Source organism: Nicotiana attenuata, unplaced genomic scaffold (genome assembly GCF_001879085.1).
Source record: "Nicotiana attenuata strain UT unplaced genomic scaffold, NIATTr2, whole genome shotgun sequence".
Lineage (NCBI taxonomy): Eukaryota > Viridiplantae > Streptophyta > Magnoliopsida > Solanales > Solanaceae > Nicotiana > Nicotiana attenuata.
Window position 1 is genome coordinate 998,171 of NW_017670255.1, and position 14,717 is coordinate 1,012,887.

At 37.5% G+C, this 14,717-nt stretch overlaps 1 protein-coding gene across 1 annotated transcript; it reads left to right on the forward strand.

Annotated features, from left to right (window-relative positions):
• Positions 1 to 814: 814 nt before the first annotated feature.
• LOC109236785 (abscisic acid 8'-hydroxylase 1-like) lies at positions 815 to 3,935 on the forward strand. Its single transcript, XM_019403001.1, has 7 exons — positions 815 to 1,151; positions 1,254 to 1,572; positions 1,702 to 2,088; positions 2,607 to 2,781; positions 2,903 to 3,009; positions 3,115 to 3,233; positions 3,401 to 3,935. The coding sequence occupies exons 1-7, from the start codon at positions 952 to 954 to the stop codon at positions 3,498 to 3,500; spliced, it is 1,407 nt and encodes a 468-aa protein (XP_019258546.1). The 5' UTR covers positions 815 to 951; the 3' UTR covers positions 3,501 to 3,935.
• Positions 3,936 to 14,717: the final 10,782 nt, after the last annotated feature.

A 14,717-nucleotide genomic window follows, 5' to 3' on the forward strand; every position in this document is an offset into this window, starting at 1 on the left:
CTTTTAAAATTTATTTTTTTACCTTATTTTATTCTTAATGAGAAGCTTTAGCCAAACAGTATCATGACTACTCAAAGCTTTTACCCTTAAGCTTTTAGAATCACATATTTCAAAAATCTTTTTTTTTATATAACTTTTTGTCAAGTCAAACCACATTATCTAAATTGAAACGGAGAAAGTACTTCCCTCAAACATCTCCCCCGACCTTCAACCTTACGCATATCAAAAGATAATTATAAATGATAACACAATCTGTATGTACAAAATAAATTCTAAATGTTTGATTGGCTGTATTACATGATATTTTTATTTAATAATACGGGAAGTTATGTATTATTTTATGTAAAAAAAGAATGCGAAATAAGATTACATGTATGATGCATCAATTAACAATATAGAGATTAAATTATTTAAAGACAAAAATACGCTTTTAAAACAAGTAATTTGTGTATAACAATTGTTATCAACTTTATCAATATTCTCCACATAAATAATTTTAGTCTGCATAACCAGTGAGTAAACCAAAACCAGCCCCAACTGTTCACATGTTCTCTCAAGTCTTTAACACAAGTTGACTGACACGTGCCGTACGCCCTCTAGTATTTAGATCTTTTTGGTTCCTTTTTCTCTTTCTCTTCTATGTTTAGTTAGAGAAAACATGAGCTGGAGGGAGATTCCGTGTGTGGGATTCGAGCTGTAATTGGAAATAGGCCCCTATTCCCACCTCCTCTCCCCTTCACCCCTTCACACCCTCCCCCCTCCCCCCTCCCCCACCACGTCTTCTTTTTCTCCTTTTACCTATATATATACCCCCTCATTTGGTTTTGTATTCATTCATTAAACCATCAAATTAAGGTTTCTTCTCATCTTCACTCTATTTGTGTCACCACGAGCTTTAGAAATACTATCATTTTTGGTACTTTTTGTCTGTTAAACACACAGAAAAGAGTCATGGATTTTGTTTCCATGTTTTGCTTATTTGCTTTCATTTCTTTCTCCCTTCTTCTTCTCCATTCTATCTTCAACTTGTTTGCTTTTGGTATCAAGAAGTTGCCTCTTCCCCCTGGCACTTTGGGTTGGCCTTATATTGGAGAAACTTTCCAACTTTACTCTCAAAACCCAAGTGTTTTCTTTGCCTCCAAAGTCAAGAAGTTAGTACTAAAACACTTCCTTTCATTTTATTGATTTCCTTGTTGGATTTCTTGATCTTGAGTTGCTAATGAGCAATGGGTGTGTGTGTTTTTTTGAAACAGGTATGGTTCAATATTCAAGACTCACATATTGGGATGTCCATGTGTGATGATATCAAGCCCAGAGGCAGCAAAGCTAGTTTTGGTCACAAAAGCTCATCTCTTTAAGCCTACATTTCCAGCTAGCAAAGAGAGGATGTTGGGAAAACAAGCCATTTTCTTCCATCAAGGAGATTATCATGCCAAGCTGAGGAAACTAGTTCTTCGAGCTTTCATGCCCGAATCCATCAAAAACATCGTCTCAGACATCGAATCCATCGCTAAAAGCTCACTTGAATCTTTGCAAGGAAGATTGATCAACACTTACCAAGAAATGAAGACAGTATGTTCTCAAAATTTGCATCCATAAAAAAAACAGGGGGAAAACAGAGTCCCCTGTTTGTTTTTCCCAAAATGGATACTTATACTATGAACATGTTTTCTCAATTTGGTAACTTTTTCTTTTTTGCAGTACACATTCAACGTTGCATTGCTTTCCATATTTGGTAAGGATGAAATGCTCTATAGAGAGGATCTCAAGAGGTGCTATTACATTCTTGAAACGGGATACAATTCGATGCCAATCAATCTCCCAGGAACACTGTTTCACAAATCAATGAAAGCAAGAAAGGAGCTAGCAAAGATCTTGGCCAAAATCATCTCAGTTAGGAGGGAAACAAACCAAAATCATACTGATTTGCTAGGATCTTTCATGGGAGATCAAGAAGATCTTACTGATGAACAAATTGCAGATAATATCATTGGAGTCATATTTGCTGCTAGAGACACTACAGCTAGTGTTCTTACATGGATCCTTAAATACCTTGGAGAAAATCCTACTGTCCTACAAGCTGTCACTGTAAGATTCTATGCCCTAGTAGTACCACTTTTTCGTCGTTGGATTCAGAATTTAAATTTAACGGGAGGTCAAAGTTCTGAGCTCTTTGAAATCATGACTTCAAAACTTAGAGCCCGTTTGACCATGAAAGGTTTTTCGCTTTTTTTTTCGAAATCAATATTTGATCTTAAAATTTCTTATTTTCACTCGGAGATAGAATTTTGGAATTTTTTGAAAATTTGAAAAACTCCAAAAAAATTATTTTTTAATATTTTCACTCAGATCACTCACAAAAATTCAAAAATAACCCAAAATTATATTCATGTCCATACACAACTCTAAATTTCAAATACCTGATTTTTTTTGTTTTTCACTTTTTTCCGTAATTTACGAATTCTTATGTCCAAACGCCCACTTAATGTTTGTTAGGATTTTTCCCACTCTAAAATAAAACCAAGAAAAGAAGAAGAAAATATATCTTATAAGGGTGGTTTCATAATAGGAGGCAAGAAATAATAATGTTGTTGTTGTCATTGCAGGAAGAGCAAGAGGGAATAATGAGGGAAAAAGTAGAGAATGGTGAAGGACAAGTATTAACTTGGGCAGACACCAAGAAAATGCCTATGACTACAAGGGTGATCCAAGAGACACTTAGAGCTGCTTCTATCTTATCTTTTACTTTCAGAGAAGCTGTTGAAGATGTTGAGTTTGAAGGTCAGCTTTGACCCCTCAGTTTTTTATAAAGTCAAATATTTTACCCTATAGTTTTAAAGAAATAAACACCCTTTTCTTGCTATTTTTATTAACTATATAGCTTTTTTGTTGATATTTTCAGGATATCTAATACCAAAAGGATGGAAAGTATTACCACTGTTTAGAAACATTCACCATAGCCCAGACAATTTTCCCGAACCAGAGAAGTTTGATCCATCAAGATTTGAGGTAAATATTACTAGTAGTAACTTTTAGTTAGTTACATTCTTTGCTAATTTTCCCCTCATAATTCCACTATGATCTGAGACAAATCTTTTTCTGTTGATGTGCCAGGTTTCTCCAAAGCCCAATACTTTCATGCCATTTGGCAATGGGGTCCACTCATGTCCAGGCAATGAATTAGCCAAGCTGGAGATTTTGATACTTGTACATCATCTGACCACAAAGTACAGGTTGGTAAAAATTAAACCTTGAAAATAAAAACATTTTCTTCTAGCTCTAACTGAATTCTTATCATTTCCATTTTAATAGAGAAGCTCTAAAATAGACTTGCTAAAAATAGTATGGTCAAGTGTTGCTCATCTCCTAATATTTGTTTGCTCTCCTCAATGTTTGGCAGGTGGTCTATGATGGGCCCACAGAATGGAATCCAGTATGGACCTTTTGCTCTTCCCCAGAATGGCCTGCCCATTATGCTCTCACGCAAGACATCATCATAATAAGGCCCAAAAAAACCAAGCATTGAATTGAGAGCTTTTCCCAACAGAAATTCAGGAGAAGATATCTTCATTTCCAAAACAAAAGATTTTCCCTCAAACTAAAGAAAGAAGATTTCCTCTTCATGAAGCAAGCTAAAAATGACAGCAATTCAAACACAGAGGAAGCAAATTGTATATATTGAGAAAGAGAGACTTTCTTTTCCTAGTTCAACAAAACATCATATATATTCATCAACCTAACTGAAAAAATAGAGAAACTCATGAGTTAATATGTGATGTAACATAGGATGATTCCTTTTGGTATTACTTCTTTCTTACTACTTTGTAATTTTTCCTTTTTAAATTTATTTATGGCATGTAAAAAGTCCGTAAGGCAAGTAACACATAGTTGTCAATATCATTTATAATATTTGTTGTTTTATTATTTTGCTCTGAGATTCATTCGGTTATTAGATATACATTCATTCTTATTCCTGATCCCTCTGCATATTGCCTCCCCTTCTTCCCCCTTTTTTTTTTTTTATAAAAAAATACTACTCCGAACAATAATAAGCTAAAATAAAGATAAACACCATTACTTAAGTCATATTGGTTGTTGGGTCCTTCTTCAGAATAGTTACTATTTTATCATTTTAATCTAACGTTCATGTGTGACCGGCCAGACACTTACGGAATTCACTTTACATATATGTATTTTGGACTTTACTTTACATATATATTATTTAACTTGCAAGTTATGAATAATGCGGATATATTTCTCTTTTGTTATCACTAACTCAAACAAATAACACTAATTTAATAGTAATTCTCAGAATATGTATACTTATAATCCAAAATCATTCAAAAAAGAGGGTGTATATATTTCTGCTATTCACGGGATATTCATGAAAGGAACAATCTCTCTCAATATGTTTGATGGAACTTAAATTTACGAAGACAAGTTCAGTAGTGTGGGATGACTAACTGCAGAGTATGCAAATCCTTCTCATGCTTCCACATGTCAGCTGCAGCATTTCTTTGTCATTCACGAAAATGATATTTCTTGATAATGATTTTTAATTTGGAGATTAAGAAACTCAGCTAGCTAGCATGATTTATGACAAGAAAAAGACTACATTATCATTTCAGCTTTCAAGTATATCTTGTTAAATCAATCTTTTTCGTCACATTTCGTATATATAACGGGAATCGAACCCTTTTGCTGCTCACGGACATAGATACTGACAACTCTTACTATTAAGACTTAGATATGAGAAATATTACCTAGCTAGCATATTTTGGATTTCCTTTTTCTATATATAACCATGACACGAATAAAATAAAAAGCTTTGCTCCTCGGCAGTCGGCACTCGCATAAAATAGAATGTCTCTGCATTAGTCATAGGAATAGAAATAATACTTGGTTCCTAGCTAGATCAAACGGATCAATATTTTCAAAAATCTAATCACATAATGTATTTTTGCCTTCTATATGTTGTACTTAGCATATGAAAAGATATTCATTAGCTTAGTATATTCACGAAGTATATATGAATATATCTGCATGATTACCATATTGAACAACGTAACCTAATTAATCCATCCACGTTTGAAAAAGATTGTTTATTTATTTTTGAATGAATCTATCTTGTATGTAAATGATTCATTTCTTTTAACTTTTATATGGATTCATAACTTTGATCAAATATTCTTGAATGGTCTTAATAAGTTACAAGACTTTGATCTTTTTATTGTACCATTGATTAATTTATACAAGTCTTAGGTACATTAATCTATTATATAATTAATTTATACACGTCTTAGGTGCATTAATCTATTTATAAAGTAAAACTTTATGGGAGAACATATTAATACGTATATATGGTAATGAAAGTTATATTTTACTAACATTTTGACAGTTGGATCGTCCTTTGGACGGAAAAAAAACATTTTTAACAATACAGTAAAGACTTTTTCTGTGATACAGATGCAATTAACTTGCTGATAGGCAATAAACTACACATAAAATATTGTAAGAGTAGTTTTGTGTAGATTGCACGTTCATTATTCATCAGCAGCGACCCAGATCTAGCTAATACTTATTTTCTTTTGACTTTGATGAATCGATCAATTGCTTAAAAATGTGGTTGACTTTGAGGCCTCTAGTTTTTATGAATTAACGTATAGGGAAAACTTGTCTTTTCTCCTCCCTTTATAGCCGTTGTTATTATACTTCTAAAGCTATAGAAAGTAATGCCAAGAGTTAGTCAAGTGACAGTATATCTAGCAGACAAGAACGAATTAATACATTAAGTTAATAGCTTAGACTTATCGTATTAATTAATATCTTGACACCTTCTATAGGGTGTCATTAGCAAAAGTTGTCACGCGTCCTTCATGATTTGGAGAATTCTTAAAGATTAAGCCTAATTTCCTCGTGTACTTATAAAGACGATTAACCCCACATGGGTTCACCGTCAAGATTGTCAAGATCACAATGGAAATGTCAACGGCAATTTATATAAGTTATATAGGATGACGACGTAAAGATTTTTTAAAATATTTATCATTATAGTTAAATATTAGTTTAAATGCGAATAATATGTTAGTTATTATTTTTACCAAGTTAACAAATAAATAACTGCGATACCGAGTGGCGGAGTCACACGTAGTCAAGGAGTGTCAACCGATAACCCTTTGTCAGAAAATTACGCTATATAGCTAGGTAATTTTTTTTTAATATGTATGAAAACTACATATTGACATCCCTATATTTTAACCTCTCTTAGTGAAAATCTTGACTCTACCACTGGCAATACCCGAGGCAAATATATCCCATCAGCAAAAGCCATACGAGCTTAGGCTCAAAGTTGACAATATCTCTAGTGTGTTAGGTTATTACAAATGATATCAGAGCCACTCTGCATGTAACCTTAGGTGATGGTGGATCAAACTCAGTGTTTAAAGGAATTCTTCGGGAATCTCACATCTTTGAGATGATAGTGGAGCAAACTTCACCAAGGATGCTAAGTCCCTAACATATGATATATGTATTGGAAACTAAGTTTTGATGATTAACAAACTTATGGCCGGATGAATCAAAGACCTTGAGTTTTGGGGTGACTCTCGTACTGTTAGGTGTTTGCCATAATTTTCTTACCATATTTAGTTTTTCTATCTCTTGAAGGAAAAGGGCAATATAATTACCTTAATTGGGTTTTCCTTTTTGTAGAAGGAAATTATAATTCTCCTATATTTGGCTAGTCCTTTTTCTTGTAGGAAAAGGTTTGGACTTCTATAAATTGAGGATCCTTCCTTCACATTCAGTAGCATCCACAATGTATCCATAGGGGGCTTGAGAGTCTTGTTTAGGGGGAGAACTTTACGGGACAAGTGTTAGTGTGTCACTTGTGTTTGCCTCTCCGTGAGGTTGTTCTCTCGATATTTTGTACTCTCTTTTTATTATAGTGGATTGCTCATCTCCGTTGTGGACGTAGGTCAGTTGACCGAACCACGTTAAATATTTGTGTCTCTTTTGGTAGATTTCTATTTGTTATATGATTTATTGTCGTTCAAGGTTTGCTTTGCTAGCTTCCACATGACACTTGCTTTTTCGGTCCTAACAAATGGTATCAGAGCGAGGTTCAAGACAGGTTCATCTTGGCGTGTTCAGTTCTAGCTGCAACATATTTGACGATAATCGTGATTTTTTGTCTGAGAAATTTGACCGGAGTCCTACGCACGTTGAGACAAACTTTGTGGCGGAGATCTGGAGATGCGACCTGTTGAAGGCTGTGTGAAGAAGGTGGATCAAGTTTATTTTGTCAGAAAATTCAGGCCAAGGGGGAGAATTGTTAGGCGTTTGCCATAATTTTCTTACCATATTTGGTTTTCCTATCTCTTGAAGGAAAAGGGCAATATAATTACCTTAATTGGGTTTTCCTTTTTGAGAAGGAAATTATAATTCTCCTATTTTGGCTAGTCCTTTTTCTTGTAGGAAAAAGTTTGGACTTCTATAAATTGAGGATCCTTCCTTCACATTCAGTAGCATCCACAATGTAGCCATAGGGGTCTTGAGAGTCTTGTTTAGGGGGAGAACTTTACGGGACAAGTGTTAGTGTGTCACTTGTGTTTGCCTCTCCGTGAGGTTGTTCTCTCGATATTTTGTACTCTCTTTTTATTATAGTGGATTGCTCATCTCCGTTGTGGATGTAGGTCAGTTGACCGAACCACGTTAAATATTTGTGTCTCTTTTGGTAGATTTCTATTTGTTGTATGATTTATCGTCGTTCAAGGTTTGCTTTGCTAGCTTCCGCATGACACCTGCTTTTTCGAGTATGGAGATGGCGGAGTGATGGTGCAGGGCGGCACGCACACAAGAAGAAGCTAGTTGCGGGCTTCGGTTGCCATAATACTCTAACAATGTGGGTGGCACACAGTGAATCTCGAAAATTGAACCGTGAATCGTGGTACTGGGCCACGTGGAACTTAGTTCGAGGGGGAGATTGTTGGGTATGCGAACAAAGTCCCACATTGGTAGCTGAAAAGATTGGGAGTCTACATATAAGGTGTAGGGTTCTCTTAATGGTGTGAGGCCTTATGGGAAAAACCGTGCGGGCTTGGCCCAAAGCGGACAATATCACACCATGTTAAGAGTGTCATTGGGCCGTTTAAGCCCAACACGTACAACATCAAATCCCAGCGAGGATTTATTTTCATGCAAGACGATAATGTATTTCAATTATGTTGACTTGGCAATCAAGTGATATTATCAGAGAATCTTGAAAGATCTTTTCGACTTTAGTTTAACACAAGATTTAAGGAAGTACTTATATAAATAAATTTTACATCTTTGGGAGATCAAAAGAAAAAAATTTGTTTCCTTTATTTGTGTGACAACCTGATAGGTCGTTTTGAGTTCTAGCCTTAAATTTTCATGATTCGAGATCTCTTGTAACTTCATTTGATATTTCTTAGTTTGCGTGCATGGTCCATATCGCTTTTCGAAAATGTTTTAAGTGAAATTTTGAAGAAAATGAGAATTTTGACTAAAATGAGATTAAAGTTGACCACGATTAATATTTTGGGTAAACGACCTCGAATAGGTATTTTGACGATTCCGGTAAGTTGGTATTGTGATTTTGAACTTGGGCGTATGCCCAGAATTGAATTCCGAGGTCCCTAGGTTAATTTGACTTATTTTGTCAAAAGTTAGTAATTTGAATGTTTGGAAATTCCTAGGTTTGACTGTAGGTTGACTTTATGATTATCGAGTTTGGATTTTAGTTTTGGGACTTGGAATAGGTCTGTTTTTCTATTTTAAACTTATCTGCAGAATTTGGTGCAATTTGGAGTTGGTTTGTTAGGATTCAGATGCTTGGTTGTGATTCAAGAAATTCTTGAGTTTTTTTGAATTTCATGCGTTTTGATGTCTATTTCGTAGTTCTAGATGTTATTTGGCTATTTTGATCATGCGAGCGAGTTCGTATGATTTTAGACTTGTGTGGATGTTTGGTTTGGAACCCGAGATCTCGGGTGAGTTCCAGATGTATTTCAGATTGGATTGAACTCATTTTTGGATTGCTGGTGTGCTGGTGCTCTAGTTATCGCAATTGTGAGCACCATCCTCACAATTTTGAAATGAACAGTAGGGGCAGGTGTCGCAATTCCAGTGCCTCACTCACAATTGCAAAGCAAGGCTGGGGCTGGGTAGGGTCGCATTTGCGACCACATGGTCGCATTTGCGATGGGATCAGATTTCGCAATAGCGAAGTCAATGTCTTATTTGCGACTTCCCTTTAGGCTGACAGGCGCCGCATTTGCGAGTCATTCTTCGCAGTTGCGAGGGTTCGCAATTGTGAACCCATCGCCTGAACATAAGGTCTGATATTCGAGATTTGAGCCTCATTCTCTCATTTTAGAACCCTAGACTCGGTGGAGGCAGTTTGGAGAGGCGATTTTCACCTACATCATTGGATAAGTGATTTTGATCTATTTTCAATTATATTACATGATTATACATGAGATTTAGCATCAAATTCATGAGAATCTAAGAGAAATTTTGGGGAATTTCGTCTATATTTTGAAAAATAAAAATTTCGGGTTTGAGAGTCGAATTGGACTGGAATTTTGAAATAGAATACATATATAGACTCGTGGGGTTATAAGTAGTCGAGATCTACTCTTAGACTCGGGTTGTCACTGGGCGGCACAGGGTTTGACTTTTCCAAATCCTAGAGAAAATAATCTTTTTCACTCGTAGGTAGTTTCTAAGCTTATTTTGAATTATTTGAACTAATATTTTTGGCTAGATTTGACTGGTTTGGAGGCTAATTCTAAGGGAAGACCGTCTGACTGAGTGTTTGATTTGTTTTCGGAAAGAGGAAAGTGTTTATGTTAAACCTTGACCTGAGGGAATTAAGGACTCGTTGAATATTGTTTTATGTGAATTTTGGTGGAAACGGTGTATATCGAGTGTGACGAGTGTGTAGGCACTGTCGGAGAATTTAGCATGCAGGATTGACTATTTTACTTCCATGTCTTCTTTTATTTTATGTTATCTCTATTACATGATATTAGTTCTACACGTTTTACCTTGTTATCCATGTCTTAATTGTTATTGTCGTTTAATTGTTACTTGTTTTGGTTTGTACATTTTCACCTAATTATCTGCTTACCTGCTACATGCTTCTAATTGTATAAATTGTATATTCTGTGTTGACACATATTCTACCTTGCTTTTAACCGTTTTTATATTACTTGAAGCACATTTACTTATGTTCTTTTGTTTATGTGAGTCATCTAGCTATTTTGGTATTATTGTTTTGCCGAGGTTTGGGATTTTGAAGTATTGGTTATTCTATGTTGTTTTGGTAGTCTTCTATCGTTCCGCATGTTCCATTTCTCTTTGTATTCTTATTACGGAAATATTGGTGTTGAGTTGTTTATGTTGTTAAATTGATACTGTGGGATCGGGTTGCATGCCACAACGGTATTGAAATGAATCGATATGGTGGGATCAGGTTGCCCACCGCAATGGTATTGAAATGATGTGATATGAAGAGATAAGGGCGGAATATGATATGAACAAATAATGATATGGTGAGATCGGGTTTGCACGCCACAATGGATTTGGTGTGTTGCCAATTGTTTGAGGCCCATAGACGATTGTCCTCGTCAGTTTTGTGATATGAGATTTGAGATTATGTTATTCCTGGACCTCTGGTGGTTGACCTACGAGTCCGGTTATTTGAGTTTACTAGTTTATTTCTATTGATGTTTCTATTATTAACTGTTTAGTACAAGTTATTTGTGAGTGACTTGCCATATCCTTTTTGCACTACTTCGTCGAAGTTAGGCTCGAACACTTATAGAGTACATGGGTCGGTTGTTACTCATGATATACTTTTGCACTTCTTGTGCAGATCCCGGTATTGGTCTATCGACGCGTAACGAGGCTACTCGGATTCAACTGCTCTTGGAGACTTGAGGTAGAGCTACTGGCATTTCGCAGTCCCTGAAGTCCCGTTCTATCATGTTTTTACTGTTTTACTTAGCTTCAAACATTTGTACTTTATTTCTAACCATATTTTGTAGTATTCTAGTTGCTATGTACTTGTGATCTGATTTTCTGAAGTAGTTTAGCACCACATTATTTATATTAATGCTGTGTTTTATTTCATAGTTTATCAATTGTTAATATATCATCACCTGGTTATCATTATTAAAACTGGTTAATTACTTTCTAATGTTGACTTGCTAGCAAGTAGATCTTATTACGGCCTCCATGTTGGGATTTCCGAGTCATGACAAGTTGGTATCAGAGAGTACTAGGTTTCCTAGGTTCACGAGTCATGAGCAAGCTTAGTGGAGTCTTGGAGGATCGGTCCGGAGATGTCTGTATTTATCTTCTAGAGGCTATAGGGTTTAGCAAAATCTCACTTCTTTCTTTCTTTATCATGTGACTTTATTCTATTACTGAAGTTAACGATTTTCATTCTTGTTCTCTCGCAGATGTTGAGAATACGCACAACATCTACAACCGGGGCCGGAACTAGAGCCCCTGTTACAACCAATACAAGGGGTAGGGGCCGGGGCTGAGGCAGAGGCAGAGCTCAGCCTAGAGCACGCGCTGGGAGGAAATCCTTTTTCAACCGCACCAGTCAAACCCGCTCAGGTCCCGGAGGATTCATTGTTACTTCCCGTCCTTCAGGACACCCTAGTCCACTTAGTGGGCCCTTATTGGAGAGTTTTGGAAAGGTCGGAGTATTTCCTATGGAACCAGCTGTCTCTTAGGCTGTGGAAGGATCTCCAGCCCCGCCACTCACACCTCGGAGCCTGCTCCCTTGTACTAGATCAGGCGGTTCCAGCAGTTGGGGTTAGTCCTAGCTCATTATTGCTTCCACAGCCTGGGGAGAGGCACGATGTCTTTCTAAGGGATTGATGATATCGGATAATTCACAAAGCTCTTTCCTATCCATGTTGGTGGTAACACTTCTGATGAACACATGATTATTTGGATTGTTATCACGAAGGTGGTTGCGCAATATGGGTATTGTGGAGTCCAAAGGAGTCGACTTTGCAATATTTCAGATGACCAACTCTGCTAAGGAGTGGTGGCAGGATTATGTTCAAGCAAACCAGCAGGTTCACCTCCACTACTTGGGAATCAATTCTCACAGCTTTTTTGAATAAGTTCAATTCTTTTATTTCTGAGATAGGAGTACCACAGGTAGTTTGAGCGCGTCCAATAGGGTAACATGACTATTACCTAGTCAAGACCCTGATTTGTAGATTTTATCTCGCCACCTGCAGTTGTCTTGCTCCCTACTGAAAGGGAGTCAGTGATGAGATTCATTGATGGTCCAACTTTTGATAGCAGGCTATTGATGGCCAAGAAGATTGGGGATGATATTTTCTTTTCAGTGGACAGTAGAGTTGCTAGAACGGATCAAGATGATTCGTGGTCAGGGTAGAGAGGCGATACCTGAAAAGAGGCATCGTCATTTTGGTGGATTCAGTGGTACCTCATCTAGAGGGAGAGGTTCATTTATTAGACTGGCCATCCTCGCAGCCGATTTCAGTCAGTGTTCAGGTAGACATGGTGATTCGGGAAGTTGTGGTTTTTATGGGTCTCTTCCTGAGAAGCTAGCCTATAGTGCACCTTCAGTTCCCATTAGTGCAAAACCGATTTGAGTATCACAGTGGTTTATCCGGGCCGTTAGAGTCAGTCTCAGCTTCAGCCGACCACAGCAGCCGAGAGAGTGCTTTTGAGTTTGAAGGTACGGTCCATATCAGGAGTATTGTCCCGGACTTTAGAGTAATGTCTCTCAGCAGGATTCTTCATGCCATTTGTTCCGGCACTGGTTGCTGCCATCGTCCGCTTCAGTAAGCTAGAGGCGGGGTCAGGCAGCTACAGGTGGTGGTCAGGCCGTTAGAGGCGGAGGCCCAGCCAATTAGAGGCCGTTGAGAGGCAGAGTTCAGAGTGGTGGGGTGATAAGTAGGAGATTTTAAAACCTATTATTTGCTCTCTTTTTGCTTGCGTTTTAGGCCAAAAATGGGTAAAGAGGTTTTCCTGAAACTAATGTTATATGCTTGTTTGCAGGATGTTCAAATAGAGCCAAAAGAGTCATAATCAACTTATAAAGGAGTCAAAACTTTGAACAAAAACCAAGATTGGGCCAAGAGATCTGAAACGCGTACTGCTACAAATATTGTGTGGACGCGGAACGACACAACGCGGCGTGCTCAGAATATACGGTCCGCAAAGGGAGATTCAGAGAGTTGCACCTTCAGGCCAAATTGATAAGCGAGGTCCACATCAGAAAGTTGCGGCCGGCGAAAGTCTCACGCGGCCCGAATGGGAATTATGCGGACGCGGAGCAAGAGATTAAAGAGCTCACAACTTGAGTGAAAGAAGGAAGTGTGGTCCACGTCAGATTCGCGGACCCAGAAATCCATTTACGCGGCCGCAATGGGAAATCATGCGGCCCGCGAAACTACCTCAACCCAGATCCAGATTTGAAGAATGCAGACCGGGTTAGAATTACGCGGCCGCGAAAGCAAGAATGCGGCACTGGTAGAAGAATTACCGGCGGCGGAACCTTCCGCAGGGGTATTTTTGTTCAGATATTTCAGCTTAGTATAAATAGATCTTTTTGACATTTTTAGGTTAAGTTATGTCTTAGCTTAGCACGTGGGGCGATTAGATATTCCGTTTTTGGGTCATTTTGTACTAGAATTATCTTTCAACATTAGATTTTCATCTTTTTAATCTAGTAAAATGAATTTTATCTCATTTTATCTTTGATTTATGTTATTTCCATGAGTAGCTAAAACCCATAGCTAGACCCAACCCTAGTGTGGTATTTGTTGGGTATTGAATTTTAGGGCCTGAATGGTATGGTTAGTGGTAATTTAGCCTAGTTCTTGCTAGAAATATAGAATTAGTGGTTGCAAAGCACTGATTCATTGCCTTTATGACTTAGTCTCTACTTGAGAAAAGAGGGACTTAAGTCTAGAAAACTAGGCTAACAAGGAATTGGGGTGAATTCAAGAAATTGATAGCCCCAATTAAAGGGTTTAAACCTAGAGAATAGTAATAGCCGACTTGAGCTAATCAATCTACTTGTATTGCATGAATTACCCATTTGGACTTTTTTTAACATACTTCTTAAGGGGGGGGGGAGGGGGAGCGGCCAGGAAGAAGTCGAGGAACGCCATCAGTTTGGAAGCGCGAGGCCACAGAGCTTGCTGAGAGGAGGAATAAGAAAGGCTAGCAATAGGGTATCTGGTAACTGTTATGAATGTGAGGGTGGGGTAATTTTCTAGTTAGTTTTCCAATGTTCAGATGGACACGAATGCTACTAGGGGAAGTGCAGAATAGACCAGCTGAAGATCGGAAGAGTGAACGTTTGTCGAGCCTAGAGCCCGCGGGAAGAGCTCCTAATGGTAAGTTCAGTCCGAGAAAGCAAATTTGGCAAAAATCACTCAAACTACCGAGAGTATAGAGTGAGGTACCCGGGTGCGATAGCTATATCTTACGACCCCAATTAATCAACATGAATTGCCCTAGATTCTTCCTACCCGTTAGTATCCATCTAGTAGAAGTCACTACCTAGTCCTTGTTTACCCTTGAAAATCAACAACAAAAAATATTAATACTTAGTTTCAAATATTTTGCATACTATAAAGAATAGCATTAAAGTAAGAATCAAACCAAAACATGTGTGGAAGTGT